This window comes from Blennius ocellaris, assembly GCF_963422515.1.
Source record: "Blennius ocellaris genome assembly, chromosome: 6".
Classification (NCBI taxonomy): Eukaryota; Metazoa; Chordata; class Actinopteri; order Blenniiformes; family Blenniidae; genus Blennius; species Blennius ocellaris.
This window is the reverse complement of record NC_137655.1, coordinates 16,212,732-16,237,624: the sequence shown is the minus strand read 5'-3', so window position 1 is coordinate 16,237,624 and position 24,893 is coordinate 16,212,732. Positions and strand designations below refer to the sequence as shown.

Below are 24,893 nucleotides of genomic sequence, written 5' to 3'. Positions count from 1 at the left end.
AGCTTTGACACCAAGTTGCGATGAAACAATCTCTATTCAGACCCCCTGATACATGTGACACCTGGAAGTCACTGAGCACTTACAGCATACATGATCAATCTCTTCGGTATTGTCGATATCCCAGCTCCCTCTGGTGATTAAGTGAAACCCAGTACAGTATAAAACGATATCGAAGTAGAAAAATGGAACGTTTCTCTATTTTACAAACAGATGTTTGTGTCATCGAGTCTAAAGAAGATGGGCTACAGCTGGGAGACGTTTACATTCCTGGGTGGACATAGATGTTGATTGCTTTACTACAACTTTGGTGGAGGTGGAGAAGGGCTCTTATTTGGCTTTGAAAGACTGGAAATTAAGGCCCTTGTTAGCATGCTGTAAATAAAGATGGGTACAATCAAAATTTAAAAAAGAAACTTTTAAGGCATCTGGTTGAAGACAAGAGCGACTGTCTTGAGACTGTGACTATGGCTTAATGTTAGTGTCGGGGTTCGATAGCCCCGTTCGCTCGGGTTAATCCTAGGAAGACCGCCGACAGTCCAGCTAACTGAGAAGGCAACTTTCTAAATAAGAAGGTGTGGGGAAATCAAACAGCCTTTCAATACTTCCGTCCAACTTTTCCTTCAGCCATCTTGCCGCCGCACTATTCTCCTTCTTTCAAAACAGGGTTGACATCAAGAAGCGCACCACTGGTCCCTTAAACATTGTGACGGAAAGGCTCACGCAGCCAGACGCTGGGCCGCCAGCTCCTCCGCGTCGTCCCTGTTCTCGTTGATCTCTGCCAACGTGCGAACGAAACGGGTCCACTCGTCGTTTCGTGGAACTGCGATTTGCTGTAGGGGGGAGAACACAGTAGGAATGAGTCCAATTTGAAACACGGCTTCTATAAAATTATTTTTTTTATTTATTTTTTTTTTATCAACAATGCCCAAACAATACTTTTTTGTCATATACTTGAGACTCTCTTCAAAATCCTGATTAAGGTGAACCAGCCATGTTGATTAAGAGCTCGTCAGCCAATAATATGCATACGACGCGGAGGCTGAATCACATCCGCGGTATCGCATTGAAGTGATTGAAGGTAAGAAAAACTAAACAAAAAAAAAAAAAACTGAAAAAGGAAAACGCGGAGTCACGCTCGCTCACCTCGCCGACGTCATAAACGCGAACTTGTCCGTCAGAGTCTCCCACAGCGATTTCCCTGCCAGAGTTGGCCCATCTGACCCTGTTCAGAGCCGGGTTGCCGTCGACTGTGACACTGGCGGTCGGCACCTGAGAAGCGGGAACAAGAGGAGAGGGAAAAAAAACCCATCAAGGGGACTGAAATCACTCTGGAGCCTGTATGTGGCCACACACCAGAACCACTGGACTCATGCTGGTTGCTCATTGGGTTGATGAGTGTCTATATTTAGGTAGGCGTGATGCAGGTTGTCATTTTCCCTCCAAAGAGCGGACAGAGAATAGACGTGTGAACAGAAAACGTACCTCGGTGTCATTATTCAGGTTCCACAGGTCGAGGTGACCGACTCCGTCCACACAAGCAAATAGAGCCGGGTGAGTGGGCGACCACATGACGTCGTACACGTAATCCGAGTTGTCTTCAAACGAGTACAGCGGCTTATTGTTCTGCACAGTGGGGGGGGGGGGGGTAAAAAAAGGGGGCCGAACTAATTAATTTCATAAAACCTCCAGTCGAGACTTTGCAAATTTGATGAGCGGCACTCAATTACTCAAAGAAGTGTTTCATCTCTTAACAATCAAACGACACAGTTTCATCGAACAATACTTGACGCACAGGGCAGTATTTTTTGCAGGACTTTGTGTTTCTACCTGTGCGATACTGGTTTGTTGCTTGAAGCTGTAACGACACAATTTCCCATATATAAATTGGATCCAAATCCAATTTCTATTTAGTTAATTCAGATGAATTACTAAATTCATATTCATATTTAAGAAGAGGGACATCAAGTATTTTAGCTCTAAAACACCATGAAAACCAGGATATGGTCTAAATATATCACGTTTTTGTTGCAGCTCTAATGAACATGATGAAGGAAGATTAGGAGGCCAGGATTAAACACTCAATCTTGACGACTGGAGCATTTTTAAGGGCCACACAGTAACCGCGTGATATGATTGCTGTTTAATGAAAGTTCCTTGATAATCTGCACTTAATATTTCATCCAATCAAGGTTTCAAAATCAAAAACACTGGAGACAGAATTCAATTATGTCGACCTACAAAACTATTTTGACTCCTGCAAACACAACCCCAGCACCAGCAGATCAAAAAAAACAAACAAACAAAAAAACCTGCCCTTTCCTCAAGCGCCCACATAGTTTGTGGTCTTGGGCTTTGTTAGGAAAGACACCGGAGTTCACGTAAAGACGCGAAACCTCGTGGGTTTTTTTCTACACGTCGATAATCAAGGGAGCAGCGGGCGTAGCTGTACACAGCGGGAAACACTATTGACCGGCCTCCTATACATAACGCTCCCAAAATGTCATGTCCGTGTTTACTTCTGCAGCATCGACAGGTCCCGGAGAATTTATTCCAGGAGTCGGTGCCTTGTTGTCATGAAGGTGCGCGTACACAGCAGCACCGATATTTAAAAAAAATGAAGATAAACAAAGTTCTGGAGTTTAGTTTATTCCTCTTTATTTGTTTAAAAACATCACAATGTAACCTGAGCTCGTGGCTGCTGGAGATAATTGCTTGTGAAACAAGGAGCTCAAACAATGAGAGCCGCGTCTTGTTTCTTCAAACTCTGCCAACACAAGTAGCTAACTTATTCCTCTGATATTTATTATAATTGGAAATGAACAACACCGGGATTACTCGGGATCTTAGGGGAATGACGAGACTGTTGATGATCATGTGGGAGAATAATACAACGGCTCAATCGGGCACCTTCATCATAATTGTGTGACTTGACTGTCATCCAGCCTCTCCAACCAGTGAAAGAAAACACTTGTGGCAATATCCAAAATATACAATGATATCAGGTTTCATTGCACAAAATCAATATAATAAGTACATTGTACCGACTCTTATGAGGCTGCAGAGGGACACAATGCACATATAGCGGGGAACCTTTGTCCTCCACTCTGATGGGTCTTTTGAACTAAACAAATGAATCCTGAGGATTTGCTCCGCATCCAAGACTTCATTCATACGTACCTTTGTGCTCCACAGCTTGACGGTCCAGTCAAAGGAAGAGGTGACAAACAGGTGGGAGAAATCCAGCGGCCCTGCAGCTGTGTGGCAGTCGATCCCTGTGATGGGGCCGTGGTGGCCCTCGAACATCTCACTGATGCCTGCTTTGCTGTGGCGATCAGAGATAAAGAGACGAGTCAATGCAGCCATGCTGACAAATGCAACTTGCATGAAGCAGCAGATGTCATATTTCTTTGCCTTTAAAATCTGAAGATACATGTGTGTAGAGTGTTAAAAACGTCCGCAGGAGACATCGATTTAAGGATTAATGGTGAGGATGAAAAGGAAAGGAGACCAACAGAGGGACTTCTGTTGGACATATTGACAGTAATCATTTACTTATATCATGTAATTACCAGCAGGGTGGCAAAAGCTCCTGCATCCCTTCAACCACGTGTTGCGGAGCTGTTACCCAACTGAGCCGCTGATAATTAACGTAGAGAGGTAAATACTCAGCATGAGTGATGCTTATGCATTATTAACTGCGATGAGAGTATCACACCATCGCAAATGAGGTAGAAAATTATTCCCCCCAATTACAGAGGTGATTCTGCCGTGCAAATCCTCGCAGCTCTCCCCCTCTAACGTGGTCTGCGGGCATACTGCAGGACGTTTAGCGTGGAGCCTGAGAAGCTGCTTACCGGCAGCTCCGATTTAAGCCACATCCCTCTGCCACCAGAGAAGCGCCCCCCCCCCCGTCTATTAAAACAAGAACATTGTGGGATGACCCGCAGGTTCAATTCTCCCCCGGACGACTGACTGTAAACAAACTCCCTCACCCAAAAAGGACGCATTGAGGAGAAGAAGAAGGAGCAAAGGGGGGGGGGGGGAATTATTTGTTTCCCCTGCATGTGTGGACTGTTTATATTGACTGACCTTTACAAACACAACTGACAAGCGGAAAAGTAAAACAGGATGACTGGGCAGGAGTGAAACCTCAAAACGGCGAGAGATCAAGTGTTGGATTTGCGCTGCACTGGGAAGTGAGTGGGTTATATTTATTTGACACTCGGTCCTCGGTGGGCATGACAAGTGGCCTCAGTTTCCTGCCGGCGTCCAGGAGGGACGCTGGGGGACTGCGGTTTTTGCTTATGGACGCACCTTCCGTGACGACACGACATGTAGACCGAGCCGTCCTCGCTGCCCACCACAAAGTTGTTGACGTCCCCGAGAGGGAAAGACATGGACGTGACGGCCACGGCCTTGGACTGCTTGAACACCAGCTCCATGCTGTCCTGTGAAACGACCGTGGAACAACACGCATAATGGGCTCATTTATGTTCGCACACACGCTGCCAAGCACAGCCTATAAAAATCACTCCACAGTTTATTAATGCTTAATCTAAATTCAACTCGCACATTATTAAAAAAAAGAGAAAAAAAGGTTTGACACTGAGGTCTTGGCAGTGTGGATGAAATGACACCGCAAGCAAAATAAAATTTCCCTCCAAGTGAAAAATGAGCTGCAGAAATAATAACAGTTAAGCCGGGGCAGATGCCAAACTGATCTGGCCAAAAGTCCTGACATTTAGCCTGAATGGAGTGACAGGAAGCATGTGCAAATAGCATTTACGAACTTATATATTAACATTGCATCAACATGGCAATTTGACTTCGATGGCGAATACATTTCAAGGTTCTTTGGATAATCCAAAGACGACGCTCTGACAAATTCACATAAATGTACGTCTGGGTCACCTGTGGCTGAGAGAGCATGTCCAGACTCCACGAGCAGATCTTCCCATCGGTGGATATGCTGATCAGGTTGTGTGCGTTCTGGGTGCCCACCACATTCACGCAGTAGACTGGGTGCTGCAGCGAAAAAAAACAAAAACAAAAACAAAGGTGAAACGTGACTCTGCTGCCAGATTCAACGCGTGCGAGTCCAACCCTCATGTCAGATGTGTTCCGTACCGTGTGTGCTGCCGCTGACAATGGTGTCCTCTGCACAGGAGTCCTCTTGTTGCTCCTGTTGTCCCACAGGACAATCTGCCCCGAGTACGTCCCCCCCACAACCACATTGGGGTGGAACTTGGCAAACGCGGCCGACATGACGGCGGACTGTGGGGTGAAGACAAAACGTTAGAAGATCAGCTATGCATTGACATAGTACTGTACGTATTTGCTGCTAAACAATCAGTTTTACAAATATACACCAATCATCCATCACATCTGACAAGACCCGACAGTGATCAGGTGGGGCCTCCATCAATCAAGACTTTCTTTGTCTTGCTTAAGTTTCAGACGACGAATTGGATTGAAATCTATGGAATTTGGAGGCCGAGTCAAAACCTCCAAGTTGTTGTGTGGCTTCTTTCCTCTGGAACCATTTTTTTTTTTCTCTCATTAGTCGGATGCATTAGGGAAAACCATTTCCGAGAAGCGAATACATCGTCTGCAACAAGACTTAATAGCTGCTGCATGTCAAAATGGCATCGGCGTGGATGGCATGACTTTAAGTTTCCCCCCCCCCCCCCCCAAGCGAAACATTGCTCGACGCTTCACATCGCCTCGTCTTCCTCCAGTGATGCGTCGTGACATTGCGTGTTTTTAAGCTCACGCGCCCGGCTCACAGCTTTTTATTCCCATTTTGAACAGATACCGAGCGCAGCAACGTGTGAAAAACCTTATCCGAGTTGAAGGTTGCGGATTTTCCTGCGTCTCGTGTATCAATACTGAGGACAAAACATTTACCCGCTGCTTAAAAGGGTTCCGCCAACTAACTAACTGTCGAGATGAAAAGATAAAGTCATTCCCGTCCCCTGGACGTGGCCATAATGTTGTGGCTGATCAGTTCTCAGTGAGCACTGGACTTGGATTTTGATCGCGCACGTTCGACCACGCGAGCAAGAATTCAAGTGTCATCCTCATGACTACAATTCAGACGGATCGATAGTGAGTAACAAGTCTCGGGTTTAAACAGCCGTGCTGCAATATACGGAGATGAATTGTTTCCATGGTAACAGCCAGCGCTTTCGCTGATCGGACACCTATTGTTTCCATGGTAACAATTAGCAGCGCTGGCCAGCGTTACCATGCCGACAGACGGTATCATTGACACAGACCACGTCTTCATGATAACGCTAATATTTGTGTCGTTTCCATGGTAACAATTAGTGACTGCGCTTTATATGTTTTTAGTATGAAAGCAGTCATTTGTTGCTGATGTGCAGTGATTGTTTCCATAGGAACGATGCAGGCTGCCCAGCAGTGCCAGTGGTAAAACTGTTTGACGATTCAAGTAATGAGCAACAAAAACTGAGTTTTTCTTAAATATATAGCAGTAGAAAACAATAATAACAATCTTCAATGTGCTGAGGAAACTGTCCTGAATCTAAATTCTGCTTCATTGAAATGACATATAGCTTCTCAGCTCGGCTGCATTTACGTTACGTTTATTGCTCCTGAGATACATTTTGCCGCTGCACTCTTCAATTGATTTTTATTCAATAACGTCTCCATTTAATGTCAAATCTCTCCAGAAAGTTGACATTTTACAGCAAAAGCAATTGAGCTATTATGTTGTGACTGGTATGTCAGCGATATACTCTTATTCTCCACCTTATCAGGAACACAGAGGCAATCTACTGTAATCCAGTTACTGTTGAGGTTCAAACTTATTTTCATGCGTTACTGAACAGTGGCTCATGACATCACAAACTGTATTTTACTTACAAAAAACATGAAATGACACTTAATCTACTGCTGCGAAAATGTTAATTAGTTAAACCGGTTACCATCTTTCTAAAAAAAAAAAAACTTATAAGTGAGGATATATTCACATCTGCTGTTTGCACATCAACCTCGCTGGGTTTAAATATTTCCAATGAAATAATTTTAGCCAAACTCAAGTTGTGCTAAACAATTTATTCAGTGAAATACTTTAACTGGAAAATACTTTCAGTTCAAGTATTTAACTGAATAAGGTAAAAAAAAAAAAAAAAAAACTGCTTCCTCAAAAGGTGACAAAACGACTTGTCTTTGACATTTGAAATACTGCAAGTTGATCGAAAGAAAAACAGCAACTGAGTGCTGGTGTTTTAACTGATCTCCATACTGCCCAACAGGATTAGTGAAAATTCTTGGATTACAATGTTGGTGGTCTGATTGGGTTCACCAATGCACATAAAACAAGATTTTTTTTTTTTTTTTTTTCTGGAAGGCCTTTATGAACAAACAACGCAACACATGGACGATAAATATCTCGTTCCGAGCTGGCTGGGAGGTACGAGGGGAAAACTGCATTCGCACTTCTGTTCAGTTTTATTCATCTGAGCAACACGCCTGCATCTACATCCGCTCTGGAAGCAATGCCATGTGGTTCTACTCAACTTGTCTTGGTGAAGGGGCCTCGGGGCAGGCATTATAATAAGGCTGGGGCAGAGCGGAGGAGCTCAACTGCTCTCCCGGCTCGCCCGTCTGAACACAGGGCCCTTGTTTAGATGCACATGATAACCAGCCCTGCCCCACAACACTTAATCCTGCATCAGCGCCCAGATTCCAGCCGGCTCCCGCACCACAGGTCTTCTCCGGCGCCTCATGAACATGTGTTTTTGGATAGATGTGGCGGAGGCTGATGCCAGCGCAGTTAACTCACGCAGGAGGGATGGGGGGGGGGTGTGGAGGAGAGTGAAGAGGGTGAGCAAAGAGGACGGTTAGTGGTCGTCCACGTTCATCGTGGTGGTGATGGGGTGGAGGGTGGGGGGTAGGGGGGGGGTGTTTAGGAACTTTTGGTACCTGACAGTGGAAGACGTATTCCGGTGTAGCCTTCTTATACTTCATGTTCCACACCAAAGCCACGCCATCTGGCTCGTGAGGAGCTTCCTCGTTGTTGTTGTATGAGGCAACCAGGAGTTCAGGATACTGGAGAGAAAAAAAAGGAATGAATGTTTTGGGGTGGGGGGGGCAGGCCCCTGGGCTGAGCTCCACTCTATGGGAGAAAGCCTTGGCCGCCCTCTGTGATAGTGTTGACCACTGCCTTCAAGAATGAGTAACCCTTTCCAATAAGATTAATGGCTTGTTCAAGTCGCTGTAACCCGTAAGGAACTTTAATAAATCCTATTTCTATCATTCTAACGAAATGTTACACTTTGGCAGCGACTCCAAAGAGAATAACTGTAGTGAACAGAGGATATTTTGAAACGCCGGACGGCAACTCTGACTGCAGCGACTTTGACCTGATGGAAAAAATAACACGCTGCATTCAATATTTGGTTGAGACTTCGTCTTATGCGAACACACGAACTAAAATGGCATGGGTGAGGCTGGTGCTCTGAGCAAGAAAATACAGTGAACAAAGAGCCGGTGTTCAATCACTGTCACAAGCCATTGCAGAATCATGCATTAAATGACCTTAGACACCGGAGGAAACAAATCATTACGGCCTCCGACTAAGTGACAATTTGTATGGGACATAGCTTACTTCTCCCGAGGGAGTTGTGGCGAAAAGTAAATGCTGTCAAACTCAAGCAAAGTCATCATGAAGCATTATGGTTCGGCGACTCTAACTTGTTCGTACAGCCAATTAGAAAAGAAATATGCAAATAGTTCCTGGCTTTTTCCACAATAACTGGGAGGATAAGATAAAGTGATAGTTTTGTTTCTTACAAAATATGGTAAAATGTTTGTTTAATGACAAAGAGGTGTGACGGGAGGGGGGTAAAGGACCTGGGGAGACCAGTCGAGGCAGGTGACGACCCGATGTTTGGACCAGCGCTCATCCACAAACTGCCTGTTAAGCGAAAGCTTTGCTCCGGCCTGAATTTCACTGGAGAAACACAAACGCATCTTGAATCAATAAGAAGCTTTTCTTCAAAAAAAACCAAAACAAAAAAAAACAATCACACATTTTTTAAAGGCACGACTTTTCCAATTATTACCCTTCCTTCTCCTCCAGGTCACGACCGCTATAGTCAAAGAACAGGTCCACGTGCTCAGAGAGAGCCCGCTCGATAATGCGAGTGCTGTGGTCGAAGAAATTCACAAACTCCTCCGAGTGCAGGATCTGCAGCTTTTCCTCCTCCGTCAATTCGTGGGGGGGTACTTTCACAGAGGAGGGAAAAAAAAAACAAACACAATGAATCGGAGTGAAGATCCCCGCTGCTCTCGGCCATTATGATATGGGATCTAATGTCCTGCTTTACAGGAATAGAAACCCCTTCGAAGCAATTATTTATACAGTATAGGTAATTGTGAAATTCTTAAAAGAGCCGAAGTGGCTCAATTTCAGTAAAGCATCTCAATTATCATCGCTTTGATTGAAGTACCTTCCTCCTCCTCTTTCTGGTCCAGTTTCTCCATTTGTGCCTGGGTGATTTCTTGAGGTGGGGCAATTTCTTCCTCCTCTTCTTCCTCTGCAGATGAAAGAGTGAACTCCGGTAAACATTGGGAAAATGCCCTCTTTGCGGGGCTGTAAAAAAAAAAAAACTCTCACGAAATGCAACGTAAATGAATCTGAAACGCGTCGGACTGAATCCTAAACGTAAACAAGAAATAATCAAATGAAGTGTAACAACTTTGACCAAAGGAATGATTATACTCCCATGCAGATACTTGGTACCTTTTCCTCACTACATTTTCCACCTGCATCCTTTTCTTCTCTCAATAGGCGCTCCGCCCCATGATTACGGCCACGGCAATAGAACGATTTTGTATGTCTTGCATGTGCTTGGTTTGTCAGCACAATGTTGCCTTTCAAAAAAAGGGACCTGCTTCTCTAAAGCGGGGGACGTTTGTCATTCGTGTTAAAGGGACACGGCACAGTGGGAGTCTTGTTGTCATAGGGACCCCTGTCTTTCCCCAACTGTTAATGAGACCCCGAGCTATTCAAGGGAAAGTCTCGCTGTCAGTGTCGCCGTTTTCCTCTCTGTGTCCCGCTTGCAGGTTGCCCCCTTCTCGGCCATGGGGCAAGTGGGGCAGAGTGGTGTGGAGCAGCTGCCTTGGACTCGTCCCATTGGACTGGCCAGATGACGGCATGGTGCGAAAAGCAGATGGCGATGCTGGCGATTGTCTCGTGCTCTTCAGAGGTGGCATGGGGATGGCACAGAGGTTTTACGCCTGGCCGCCCCGAGACAAGCTTCTCGCTGAACGGCAAGCCTGTGCAATTACCATCTTAGCAGGAGGTCCCGCAACTCCTATTCAACCTCAGAGAATGTACAACAAAATACAGGCCACACCAGCTGGCAAACTGCACACCGGCTCTACCTCAAAGAAGATGAACACTTTTTTTTTTTTTTTTTAAACACATCTCCGGGAGACCTTATATAGCCTATGCTTTCAATGTAAAAAGAATAAAATAAATAATAATAATGATAGTGGAAGCAGAACAAAACAGATTCATACAGAATGGGGGAAATATTCGCCTGGATCCTACAGGCATTTATCTTACTCTGAGTTATACAGTTAATCTAAGATGCATTGCCAGAATTTCCTTCCTACCGAGATAATCTAAATGATAATGTCATCTGTCACTTTGTCCATAAAAAAATGATTTATCCCCTTTCTTGGACGGTGGCTTGGGGGACGAAGGTTATTGGGTGCACTGATGAGTTTACAGAACGGCGTTGATGACACAAGCCATTTCAATGTGCGGCCATACGCCGCAACCAACAGGGGAAGGTTAAAATCTTTCCTTTCAAGGGCCTCAATCAGGCTTAAAGGAAAACAGTAATCACTGTCTTTCAGCTAGTCCCGGCCGTGCTCGTCAGCCCTTTCCCTGGTGAGGCAGCCAGAGCAATCAACCTGCCAGGCATTAGGAGCGGATAGACAATCTGAAAATAAAGGGTATAATGCACCTGCCAGCCAAAATGGCCATTTGGAGAAAAGCTAGTGATCCTGGTGACCCCGCTGGGGATGCGTAGGGGAGGGGGGGGTGGGTAGTAGTGAGGGTGGGTGGGTTGCATTTAACAGAATTCACCCGGATCACCGATGTCCCATACACTGACACCTCCTCTCAAAGCAGGCCCAATTATGGCTTTTGTACCACTTAAGAAATAAAAGCTTTTTTTTTGAGGGGGGGGGGGGGGGGGGGGGGGGGGGTGGGAGGGAGGGAGCCGGACAGAAGGGGGGAGGGGAGGATAATCACAAGTCTTAGTCAATAGACAATATATTAATGCAAACATGGCATGGGGCCAGGGATGAACTGCAAAACTGCCTGGCTTTTGCTCTCCGTCGCAGGTGTCCTTCACTTTTCTGTATGTCCAGAGAGAGAACAAGGGTCTGACTCCAGCGTGTGCAAAAAGGGTTTGTTCAGCCGTGTAAAGGCCAATAATAAAACTGCACACAAGCCCAGCCTCCACCAGCACACACACACACACACACGTGCCCCAGCATTTCTTGTTTCTTGAAATAGAGTGCATCTACTGGCAAAGTAAAAAAAAAAAAAAAAAAAAATGCATTTCCAAAAACTGTGTGCGGCTGCTTGTTGTGAAGCAAACTCACATCAGGGTGCTGCTCCTGCACTGTGAGATTCAGAAGAAGAAGAAGAAAAAAAAAAAAGCAGATCACAGAGATGCAAATGTAGAAACAATGCTTCAGGGAAAAATGAGAAAAATCCCTTTTTTTTTGGTGCGAAATGATTAGCTACAGTATGACTGAAGGATATAACAGATATTTTAACAGTGCTAATCATCAAGTACATAAAAGCTGACCACATTTACAAGTGGCACTTCAAACAAGAAGGCCATTAAGAGCTTTTGTGATTAAAAGTTTTGACCTGCCTTTGAATTCAGAGTGATTAAAACAATCACATTCAATTAAACATTAGATTTACTAAACGGCTCTCGGTACTCGTTTTCCCTGACGAGCCTTTTAGAAACACTGTACTAGACCAACCGGTCCAGCGCCAGCCCCCAACTTCCAACAATATCTTGCTCCATAATTACAGCCTCTTGTTGAGGAGTGCATACTGATGCTGTATATTACCTACTAGTGCAGTCTGGGGGGATACTGCAGTAGTGGAATACTCCTCAAACTGATGGCGTAAATTAACGTCCTGGGACTGAGAGTATGACAGACAGAAAACCGAGCCTGCAATATCTTTTTTTTTTATTAACACCACGACAATGCTTTACAAATAATGCCATCGTGGGTTTTATTCAGCAAACGATCGCTCATATCAAATCAATCTTAGTGGCCTTTGCTTTTAAAACAGCTTGAACGCACAGATTTGCCAATATGTCTAAGGCATACAGTATGCTCTGGGTATCCTATAATGACCCCACAATGTCCAATGTTCTTTTGCCGTCATCTCTTGTCACTGGGTTGCGATATAGTTGCAGGGGTAACTTGGGATGAACATATATGGAGATTATGGCTGCGACTTGAATAAAGATTTACTCCTTACTTTAATATAGTATTACAATTGGAACTGAATTCTGGGTAAAATGACCTTCCGGCTCAAACGGCTGTCAGCTGACGTCAAATGTTAAAGCTTACATCCAGATGTGACTTTATCTTGGCAGCATTTACACGTAAAAGCAAATGTCCTCCGTGTTCACATCTAAATCCATTAAAGGAGACAAGAACTCTCACGATAGTGGATGGCTCTTTGTCCTCGGCGTATGCCGACATCACGTGCGTCCATACTTTTATATAATCAAGTACGACCTGTGTATCCAGAACACACTTTAACCTCGGTTTGCATGCGAGGCTACATAAACAATACGAACCATCATTGGTTTCATCTCGTAGATGGTACACGAATGCCTTCAATGCCAACCCAGGTGAGAAAAATAAATAAAAAAATGGAGCATTCTGCTCAAGTGTCCAGGAAATTTTGCTGGTGTCAATAGGGCAGGCAGGCGATGTTGTGAATCTTTTTACTAGTTTTCAGAGATGTCTTGCCAACACTGTGGGAACCCCGAGTCTGGAGCAGCCGGGGCACGGCAGCCGCTCCCTCTAATGCCACCGCCTGCTGACCTTGAGAGTGCTGCGACGGTGCCTCCTTTTGACAACATGATAAATCGCTCAATCAGAAAGTAGGCCCCGACGCCACCCCACACATCAAAAATGCGCCGAGGGGAGCAAGCTGGGAAGGGGATGCCGTCTCATCGAGTGCCAGAAGTGATGGTGTGAAAATGCACAATGTCACTGAGTGTGTTTTGTTATGTGCCTGTTCGGTGAAGGGAGAAGACAGGGAAGCGAGGGAGTTGATGAAATGATTACATAGTGGCAGAGAGGGGAAGGGGGCCCCGTGTTGAACAGCTGGCAGAAACCATCGGTGTTTAACACAGTTTCACAATGCCCAGTAGAGTCCGGAGTAAAGAGCGGCGAGGAGCGGAGGGATGCTCTTCATCCTTGACTAGTTCTGCTCGTAAGTTTTCCACAAAAAAACCTAAAAAAAATAATAAATCACACACAATTTTATCGTACGCGCGTCGCATGCCGCCTCGGAATTTTCTACACGCCGCCTGATCCTGATCGGACAACAACCAACAATCAGTACTCTGTTTAAAACCCTAACCAGGCTTTCAAAGGATGCTACAGAAACATGTCAGCTGGTGCAAATAAAACGAGAACGCAGCTCTGGAGTCATCCAGAAGCTGCAAAGTGGAGGGGAAAAAACAAGACAGAAATCATAATCAGAACTTCAGCGGAGCGTATTATTCACCCTCAGTCATTAGAAGAATCAACCGAGAACCAGCAGCACCACCAGGAGATGTTGCATATTCTGCGGCACATGTGTTCAGCATGTGTATCTCCGTACAAACCCCAATGTTCTCCTTTGTCCCGCCACATGAAAGCTGCAGAGCAGCAATTACATACATATCGACACGCTTCAGAGGCAGCTCGCAGTCGTAAAGCGCGGCCGTCATATCTTGGGCTCCGATCTCTTTTCTCCTTCCCGTCACTGGATTCCTCATCCTGTTCATTAATTATGCCCAAGCCGAAGTTCAGAAGAGCAGGGCTTGTCAGAATTTAATCTTTGCCCTGACATCTTGTGTTTTCCTGGGCGCTTGGATGAAAAAAAAAAATAATAATCAAACCTCGTCTACTTGTTGTTCATTTTGCTCTCCTGGAGTTAATAAGAATAACGTTAAACGAGCCGGGACCCCGTCGTCTAGTCGAGAACTTTTTCTTACGCGCGTTCTCTTTTCACTGGTATATTTCAAGCACAGTTTTGGATCGTGGGTACACGGGTAACCCGAGGTTACATGTGCACCAACCCGTCAATCACCTTCTTTCGCCTGAGTCATGCTGGGTGTCTGGGTCTGCTTTGTGTAGGACACAGTTTCACGGGGAGGGAAGTCCACTTGCGTGATTTTGGCCATTCCCAGTTTTGGAGTTCCACGCCTAAAAGAAAAGACAAACTCAAAACTGTGCACAGTAAATCAGTAATCATCCTTCACACACACACACACACACAAAATAACTAAATGAACCATCTTATATCTATCCACTCACACCAAAGTCAGTGAATTAGTCTTTAATGGGATAGCACAGATTCAGATTAGTTTAACCATCGCGATGAAATAATTACAAGGTTTCATCTGACCATTCTCGCATGCATGAGTCCACTGTTCTCTTGACTGTATTAATTGAATAAGGACTCTGAAAGATAAAGCAATCATGCTGTAGATTGAGAGAAGGGAAAATGACCAGGAAAGGAGAGAAGAGATTGTCCAGTACCCCAGCTCAGAATCAGAGTGAAGCTGAAGCGTGGATGGGTCAGAGTCCCAGTGCAGAGTCCTGATTAGTGTCACAGCAACAAGGCAGCATTAGTGAGAGAGAGAGAGAGAGAGAGAGAGAGGAGAGAGGGGGGAGAGAGAGAGAGAGAGAGAGACAAATGAGGAGAGGAAATATAGTTAGCAATGTGGCACACACCATGCTGACTGAATTGCAAGTCACAAATCAATTGAATTTGCATGTTATCCAAGCACACTTAAAACGGATTCTTTCTTCTTTTTTTTCTCATTTCAAACGAGGCTTCAATGCGTCGACACAAAGCCCAGAGAATACTGCGGATGTGGACCACGCACACCCCCATTTGAATGGCAGAGGGCATAATGTGCAGCCTGCAGGGCCGATACAAGCTGAACTGTGCCACACCAAAGGCTCTGAGAGTTGTGTAGACAGAGAGAGAGAGAGAGAGAGAGAGAGAGAACGAGCAAGAGAGCAAAAGAGAGAGAGAGAGAGAGAGAGAGAGAAAGAGCCCTCAGGGAGAAAACATGACCTCCATGTGTGTAGGAAACGGCCATGCTGGTGAGGGAAATGAGTCAACACGTAGAGGAACAGCTCACTGGGCCTGATGGGACACTGGGGGAGCTTGAATTTCAGCCCAGGGAAGGGGCTCTAATTAGGGGTTAAGAAGTCCCCCAGGCGTCACAGCAACCCGCTGTTTTATTGTTAATTTAGGATTGTTCGACTTCAACGGCACGTAAATGAAACAAACATGCCCTCAGTTGGCATAAAATCGTCATCATTCACTGTAATGATATAAAGACCGTAAAAGGAAAAAAAAAAAAGAAAAAGCCGAGTCTTAATGCGATCGCGCTTTATAGGTATTCATAACCTTTGGCAGCGGTTTGAAAATAACGCAAAGCAGATTAAAGCCACAACAGACATGCTTCTTGGAGCCATTTTTCAGGAGTGCATCACACTCAAATTTTGCAGTGAAACACAGCTGCAGACGAAGCTGCAACGAAAACACCGGGAGTGTGTGAGCTTGCTGGCACAAGTGCAAAACGCAGAGTGCAAAAAGACACAGTTCAAACAATAAAGCGTTAAACACTTCAATGGAATTAAAGCCTAATTTATGGGGACTGCATGTACACTTTTCACATTTGAGATGACTGAGATTCAAACATTTGCAGGGTGTGCATGAGTGTGTGTGTGTGTGTGTGTGTGTGTGTGTGTGTGTGTGTGTGTACCTGGGTCCCACGGCTCCATCAGAGTCCTGGCTCCCTGTCTCACTTGGCGTACCTGCCGATTTGGCAGTGGGAGACGTGGGAGGAGGGACTACAACGGAGAGATGGACAATAATCATCTGTAAGTAAAGACGCGAGGCTGTGCAAAACGCTACAGTGTAAAAAAAAAAAAACACAAAAAACCAAAAAAACATTGTGCTTTGTTCTTTCTAATGAAAACAGTCACATTCTGGAAGCATTATAGCTACTATATTACACTGCAGGATGTAACCTGAAGTACAAAAAGTACATTATACACAAGTCTATAAAGCTCTCATGAACACAGAAATGTCTGAAATAATAATAATAATAATAATAATAATAATAATAATTTAAAAAAAATGTGGTATAAACTACAATCAAATTCTTATTTTATTTTACTGGAGCTCCCTGCTTGTGACACATTCTAACGTGGATCTCTTCTGCCACCTGCTGTTCACAGTGTGAACGTGCTCTGAAAATCAACTGAACTCTCATCATAAAATTGGGCGGCACATTATCTGAGGATTTTACATTATTAAGACATTTATGTCAATCTTTCATGCTAAAAAAATAATACACATCCCGTATGAAGAAATGCAGTCAGCACAGTAGCTCTGGACGGCACAACGATAAGATATTAAGACTGTGCTAAAATATCATAAATATTGATACTCGAAAATGTAGACGACAAATCAAAAGACACACACAAGTAAATACCCCCCCACAATAAATAAACTATCTGTTATACTTTTTATTGGGAAAACAGACACTGCACCTGTTAACCTTCGTGTTACAACACAACACTGTTAACCACAGTGTTGTGGAGAGGGTGAGAGTTTGTCTGCGATAAGATCTCAGATTTCTTTTTTAATTCAAAGTTGTCAGGGTGGTTTAGCGGGTAAATATGGCAGTCAAACACTGCTTAATGTGTGTTACTTTAGCTTTTCAATGCACAACATCCGATTCTGGAAAAACACCCTTAAAATGTACATTTTCTTAAATCATGAACCTACTAGAGGTTACAGACTTCGTGTCGGCCATTTTTTCCCTCCCAATTCTAGTCTTTAAGAAGTCACTTGTACTGCAAGAAAATAAGATTCCAGTGTTTGATCGTAGGAATATATTGAAAGATTATTTCTCTATTGGAAAGCTGTGTTTCCGTCAAGGAAAATGACTGTACTGGTCGAATTACAACACCTATGTAATCCTAATCATTCATCATAAGGATTATATCGTGACCCCACCCCTCTGTTTACGACTAATATAGAGCTAATTTTAATGCCAATACTTGGGAAAGGTTACAAACAGCCAAACCTTGTTTCTATAAAGATTCTATTTGATGAAATAATTGCGATTAAAAGACAAATGCGCGCCGGGCAGATGGATTTTAACACCTGTATGCATGTGAGCAAAGTCGGGGCAAAGAACAATCTGTTTAAAATGTGAAAATATTATCAAAAAGATTTACTCTCCCACAATCGCATTTATTCCGTTTCTTCCAGAACCGACATTTTGTACAAAATCAATTTCCTCATTTTCCTAATCGCCCCCCTGAGACCTTGATGGATTCCCTTCTCTCTTTGAAAACATCACAAAAATCCCTGACTTCAATCCTATACGATGCTGTTTTTAGAATGAACCCAACCTCCCTTAACTCCCTGAGAGTTGTTTGGGATCGTGACCTCCAAATATCTATATCTGATGAACAATGGAGCCGTATCCTTAATCTAGTTCACACATCCTCAATATGTGCTAGACACAAACTCCTACAGTGCAAGATTTTGCACAGGAGCCACTTCACTAATGCACGGTTAGCTAAGATCTACCCAGACAGAGCGGACTCTTGTAACAGATGTAATCTCGGACCAGCGGATCACATGCACATGTTTTGGTCGTGCCCCAAACTTTTTGAATTTTGGCGTACCATTTTCGATACGTTGACGACGGTCCTTGGTCGTGCAGTTAATTTGGACCCCCTTGTCGCTCTTTTTGGATTACCCCCATCATTTGGTTGGTCGAAAACCTCACAACAAATTATTGCATTCACTACCTTGCTTGCAAGGAGGCTTATCCTCCTGAAATGGACGCACTCATCCCCACCTACACATAATAGATGGATTCAAGAGATTTTGCGATGCGTGAGACTTGAGAAAATCAGATTCTCCCTGAACGGTTCCCTACAGGCCTTTTATAAACTCTGGCAACCCGTTCTACTGCATATAGACACCTTGCACATTGAAGCTGAAACACAATAAGCTGAGTTGTTAATTCTTTATTTATTTTAGTTTATTATTTTATCATGTTGTTATTGTTGTCGTTGTTTTTGTTTTTGTTTGGTTTTTTGTGTGTTCGTTTGTTTGTTTGTTTTTTATTATTATTTATTTATTTTTAATTAATATTTAATTATTTACATAATTTTTCATTGTGATTATCTTCAACCCTTGAGTCCTTGTCTTGTCTTGTCTTGTCTCGTATTGTGGTGTGAATGCTGCGAGTGAATGATTTATTTTGTTTGGGAAGGGAGAATTGCTCTCCAATGCACCTTGGTTTTATATTACGTTTTACTGTAGCGAGTTTAATTACATTGAGAGATGACCATTGTTGTACATCTGGTATGTTTTTACATGTGTCTGTACCTCCCAATGTAAAAACCAATAAAAATATTTGACAAAAAAAAAAAAAAAATGTGAAAATATGGATCTGCATGTTTTTGAACATGTTGACATCTTCGGGGCGGACGCCACCGTGTTGTATACACCACAAAGAAGAAAACACCAACAGTTGATACGAGACATACCAGCAGGGACGGGGGCGTCTGTGGCTAAACCCACACTCTGTAGAAACGCCTCCGTCTCGCGTCTCTTCTTCTCCAGGTCAGAATCTTCCTGTTGAACCACAGCATCTTTCTGCTGGTCTGCCTAGAAATACAGCAATGAATGAAAGTCATTTAATGATGAGATATACAGTTAAAGTCCACACTCTTGTGCCATAAGGCGACCATCTAACAAGAGACTTTTACAGAATTTGTCATGTTTTAGTACACAGTCTGGCTTTGTGAGCGCCTCACTCATTTTTATTCTCCTTCACTTGCATATTATTCACATTGTGCCAAATCTAATGTTATGTCAAGGCAGCTTTACAGAGGAAACCCACCTATTCCACAGCCGACACTCTCAACTCTTTATTTTATCATCAAAACTGCACCAAGTCATGAGAAAAGAGGTCTTAAGGGTGAACTGATTACAAAGTTAAAGCTTTCCAATGCAGGAATACACACGCCTCACAAACAGAGAAAAACACACGGCGCCCGGTTAAAAACATTCGCCTTTAATCAACGATAACAGGATTCAGGAATAAAGCACAACAGATTGAACAGGATCAATACACCAACAGATGCAGGGGTTTAGAACTACTGGAGGCATGTTTGAAATTCAAAGCGCCACAAATGAAAATATTTCAACACAGGAAAAAACTGCGCAACTGCCTGGAAACATATTTAACCCATAATTAAAAAGTGACAAAAATGATTGTTTTTAAATTGTTGAACCAATCATAGGAAGTGGACTTATATCCCACATTAAGTACCCTGAACATAGAAAATGAAATACTCTAGTCCCCCTAGTGGTGCCATGGGTTATATTGAGTTTCCTGGTTTCTCAAGAAAAGAGTCTATGGTGTGATCACCCTTGTAAAAAGGAGCTAAAATTGATGGTTTCTTTCAGTGTATGAAGTGAAATACTCAAGTCAAGGTGACCCAGGTATAATCTCATCCCATTAGTCAAGGTTGGAGGCATCTCAATGCAAACTGAATCAGGTCAAAGTTAAAGCTGCTTTGTATGGAGACTGAGAAATGCCACTGATCAGCTTACCGACAATTGACTAGATTTCACACGTTCACCAAGCGAAAAATGTAAACGTCCATGAAACACTCAATGAAAATGTTAAAGGTAAACAAAGTTGACAGCTGTGGAGTTGTGGGATAAAGTTTGCAACAAAGATGTCAAAGAAGAGCTTCATGTCTTTTTAAAAGGCCTTGGAACATGTTTGGTCTGTTGTGTGTCTAAATAACCACAATTGTTCCAAGTTTTTATTCTGAGCTCCAACAAGCATTTCACTCAAGAGGCAAGAAGTGGCCAGCACTGGTTTATGGTTAACCTCGTCTACCGAAACCCACAAAATATAACAGATTTGAGGCTGACGGAATAAAAATGGATGGATGGATGGAAAATGGATCTTGCCTTTACAATATAAAAAACTGATATCGCCTCAAAATTAGCAGTTGTACTCTATGGCAGATTAACAAAAACAATACAGTTCAAATATGGTTACTAGTATCTAGATGTATTGTTTAAAGTTCTGTTGAAAAAAGAACAACATTAAAATAAAGGTTTCATGTGAAATGTCTATGTAAGTTTTTAAAGCAGTGCAGCAATTACTAGTATCACCATTGGTGCAGGAATAATAACCTTAATTCAACTTATTTTAGTTTGTTCCTCTGCAGAAGATAATAGATGTTCACTGACTCATATTTTGGTCTTAGCAGTCAACCACTCCAACTGGAAACTATTAGCATATCAGAATTTAAAAATAAAATCCAATATGAGACTTTGGTTTTGACTGTGATCACTCGTCATATTCACTGTGTTTAACCTCTCAGACAAACAGAAAACATACTGTCTTTTTGCGCTCTTCCTCCTTTCTTCTTTTCTCCTCTCTGATTTGCGCCAAACGTTGCTTCTTCCTCTCCAGCTCAGCCTTCAGCTCGCTTTTGTCCGACATGACGCCACACCTGAAATGCAAACAACAGCCGGTCGTCACTTACACTGAAAAAAACCCCCAAAGTTGCATATTTATACATGACAAACATATGAAAAATAAACTATAACTATGGAATTACCATGTTTATTCACTCAGATTAAAATTATTTTCGTCAAATCTCATTATATATATATTTTTAAAAGTGTGCTATATATTGGAGAAATTTCAGGAATATTGGATCAGGCTCAGATCAAAATGTTTGAGTATAAGTATAGACAGATCAATGTCATGGATGCGTACTTATACTATAAACATCTAAACATGTATTCTGTGCAATTTGTTTTACATGCCACGCACGTTAAGACATATGATCAAACCAAAATATCCAAGAATTAATCATTGCATTATGAAATACTGCCTGTAAAGCCTCAAATGAGTGTCATTGCCTCCTCAGTGAATAGAAACCGTCTGGAGTCAGATCAACGACTTAAAAAGCCAAAACAAGTCCTGACAGAGTGTCTCTGTGGTTAAAGAAACATCATACAGGTGTGATCCACGGAGCTGTCGTATCCCTGTGGTTAAAGTAACAACATACAGCTGACTGGTTGACCCACGGAGCCCCACCCTGCAGCCGGTGCGCCGCTTACGCACCCGATTACCTATACATCGTGATCACTCCATTCATCATAGACGATCGTTTTCAGTTTTTAAAAATAAAAACCCCACTGTGCTCATGTCCAGAACTTTTAAAACATCTTCCGTGGGTATTTTATTTACAACTCACTTCTGAAGAGAGTCACTCGCATCCGCTCGGCCTGGACTGGACTGATGCTAACGTTAGCCTTCCTCGTTATGTTTAGCTCCGCGGCTAGTTTCTCCCCCCCCCCCCCATCTACGTTTTACAATATCTAATTAAGACGAGTGCTGGTTTGATGCGAGATTGTTGGCACTGCATAGGTTTTTAAAAGCTGTAGGAAACCCGATTCATTCAAATGTATCCACCGACAACGAAATTAGATGCGGACATATAGCATGCTAACAGTTAGCACCAGTGGATCGCAGCGCTGTCATGACATTTTTGCAAAGATGACATGATTATACGCGTTAATTGACTTACAAATACAGCTTTAAATGGAGGTAAAGCACCAAATGTGTGTGTCGTCCCAGCACCCACGCTCATAATATATAAATAACAAAACTTACAACAGGTTTCTCGACCAACTGCCCTTAGCCACCACAGCCAAAACAATTGAGCCGAATACGGATACCGAGAGGAGCCAAACCACGCACGTCGCTTTGACGTGGCGGCGTGTTGTGGTCATATGAGGCCAAGCAGGCAGTCTGGATTAAACTCCACAGGCCGCAGTGACTATGAGGAAACCAGTGTTTGGAAACTTGTCTTAAACTCAAGAGTCACACTGTGAATGTGTCTTCGTCTGTTATCTTGAGCTGAGTGACGTGAGACAATCAGAGATACGAGACTCACATGGTCACCGTGGTGTAACGCATGACCTTCCTCCACCACAGACAACATAATAACTGTCTTCACTAGCAATGACGGCAAGACGCTCAAAAGAAGTAGCAAAAGTTTATTATGAAATACGATGTGTTGGTTTTTTTGTTTTTGACAAATTGTATTTCAAGGAAAAGAATTTACAGTATAAAGTGTTTTCTCCATAAAATCTATTTCCACAAAAACCCATCTGAAAGTTGTTATAAAGTACCCCCACCATTATTTACATACACACAGAACGGGAAAAGGAAGAAAACAAGATGAAAACTAGATGCTGAAAGGTGCAAGAGAGAAAGTTATGAATGAAAGAAAAAAATGTATCATCTTGTATTCACTTTTACTTTCTCATGCCAGTGTAGATTAATTGTTGCAAATATGTGGAAGGCTGGAGACAATGACAAAGCTATCCTGAACATCAGTCAGCTTCGTCATCCAGTGTATTGCTCCTTCTTCTGACATCGGCGCTGGATTCGGCATCATTTCCCGCAGACAGCTGAGATAACGCCGGCCCAACTTTGGTGTTGTCCTCACCTCCCTCGTTGGTATGCAAGGCATGCAAGACCTGGTCACTGGGCCGCTTCCAAGATGTTCGAGTGGCAATCCAAAGGATTAGGCCTCCGAAAACCACCAGGAGGACTCCCAAAACATTTACGAAAACCGCCTCCGGTGGAGAGTCCTTATACTTCGGGTTGCTCCTTCATCATGCAGAAAGGTATTCAGATTCAACGCATGGCATTTATATTGTACCGCTGAAAACAAAACAGTCTTGAGTTGAGTTTTTCGTACTTACAGGCCAAATATGAGCTTCTCTGTGATGCCCATTAATGCCACGGCGATGACGCTGGTGAAGAGTAAAAGACCACTGTAGACATGGAGAGGCATGAACGCCGCTCTCCACGACGCAGGTGCAACTGGTACCAAGTACACGCCAACGCCAAGCACAAGCTGCTCGTGAAAGAAAAAAAAAAAAGCAGAGGAGAAAATAAACCTTGACCCTTATAATGTACTAATCAACATTAACGTGTGATGACTTTGCATTTTAGGACGTCTAAACGAGAAAGAGGATCTTATAGATGAAGCACAAAAAGAAGCCTTTGGAGTATATTTGAAATATTTGGAGTATTTACCTGCACGCCATACAGCACGACCACAGCCAGACCCAGCCAGCTGTGCAGACTGTACATGTTTGGAATTTTGGCAAAGTTGTGGAAATCGAACACTGCCACCATCGAGATCACGGCGAGGATGAAGGCCAATAAGTTCAGGCCTGCATGGATAAACTTCATCAACAGTTTGCTGCGCTGCCACGTCCATGGGAGCCTGTAGACAATTATGGCTGCAACACAGGGTTATACAAAGTCAGTCAACCAAGTCCCACTATATTTCAATTAAGTTTTGAGGACAGATTTTTTTCTGTTGTCAAAACTTAATTAATTAATTGTTTTTAACCACATCAGGTTGCTGGTCATGTTTAAAAAAATTTGGCAACTGATCACATCCAGCAACATATGTATTGTTTCTTAATAACACACAGTAAAAAAAAAGAAAAAAGAAATCGAAGATGGTCACAGAACAAGCCCGTTTTTCAAAAATAACATGTTTTACAACACTTCCTGCCTTGAAATGTAAATATTGACTTTTAATACATTTAGCCTTTTTAGATTTTGTATTTGTATTTGGAAGTGTTTTATTTGTGTTGATTAAACAGATTTTAAAATTAGAAGGGTTTTGAGTACTAACAGAGGTAATGTCCATCTGGCACCGAACTTTTTGTTGTTGCATGTGGGCTGCCGAAAACTTGAATTTCCCTCAGGATTAATAAAGTCTATCTATCTGGACGTGCAGAATACTTATGCAGTGTACTAGATGAGATTGTAAACGTACGAAGACATTTATTTTGAAAATGTTCAATCTGAAAGTTGCTAAAATACTTTCAAACTACAAAAGTGGACCATTAAAAAAAAGAAAAAGCATTTCAGATCAAAAAAATATATCCAGCAAGAGCACAGTGAGGAGTTATACAGTTTACAGAGCAAGTTAACGCCACAATCCACTTCCTTTTTCTTTTTCTTTTTTTACAATGAAAAATAAATTCCTCTGGTGAGTGGGAGACTTTTACACAACCAGGAAAAAGTTTTGCTTGCCAGCTGAAAGCCTCTCTTGCAGCGACACTTGTGTAACCTCGCCCTGACCGACGGTTTCCTCCATCGAGTCTGTTTACGTTCAATGAAAAAGAAAAACAACATTTCTCAAACTGCGCGCGCAGGCTTCAGCTCCCCCAAAACAAGAAGAGTCCCTCTTCCCTCCGTCCGCCTCTCACCGATCCCCTGCAGGACGACGAAGCCGATCACTATCAACACCGGGTGCCAGTTGAACTCGGCCGGTCCTCCGTCCCAGGCCAAGCCTTCCCTGAAGTGGAGCACCCATCTCAGCACGAACGCCACGGCCACGACCCCCGCGGCGGCGGCGGCGGACAGCGCGAGCAGGAACTGCGGACGCTTCTCCATCACTGTGCGGCTCTG

General features: G+C 43.2%; 2 protein-coding genes across 3 annotated transcripts; both read right to left on the bottom strand.

Moving 5' to 3' along the window:
- Positions 1-87: 87 nt before the first annotated feature.
- Positions 88-22,098, bottom strand: dync1i2a (dynein, cytoplasmic 1, intermediate chain 2a). 2 transcript variants are annotated; one of them, XM_080497988.1, is made up of 16 exons: positions 21,976-22,098; positions 20,775-20,889; positions 18,898-19,018; positions 16,083-16,170; positions 14,390-14,505; positions 9,480-9,566; positions 9,093-9,255; positions 8,881-8,980; positions 7,951-8,076; positions 5,128-5,274; positions 4,912-5,025; positions 4,315-4,448; positions 3,178-3,322; positions 1,483-1,623; positions 1,144-1,269; positions 88-830 (listed from the first exon to the last, which is right to left on the bottom strand). In XM_080497988.1, exons 2-16 carry the CDS (start codon positions 20,877-20,879, stop codon positions 717-719), a joined length of 1,827 nt encoding a protein of 608 aa, XP_080354114.1. In that variant the 5' UTR covers positions 20,880-20,889; positions 21,976-22,098; the 3' UTR covers positions 88-716. The 2 variants fall into 2 exon arrangements, with proteins under 2 accessions (XP_080354114.1, XP_080354113.1); XM_080497987.1 differs by having other exon boundaries at positions 22,062-22,097.
- Positions 22,099-22,475: 377 nt separating this feature from the next.
- Positions 22,476-24,878, bottom strand: cybrd1 (cytochrome b reductase 1; the record flags this gene model as incomplete). The annotated part of the gene is made up of 4 exons (XM_080498715.1): positions 22,476-23,066; positions 23,162-23,316; positions 23,499-23,707; positions 24,692-24,878. The coding sequence occupies 4 exons, from the start codon at positions 24,876-24,878 to the stop codon at positions 22,787-22,789; spliced, it is 831 nt and encodes a 276-aa protein (XP_080354841.1). The 3' UTR covers positions 22,476-22,786.
- Between the last annotated feature and the right edge of the window lie 15 nt (positions 24,879-24,893).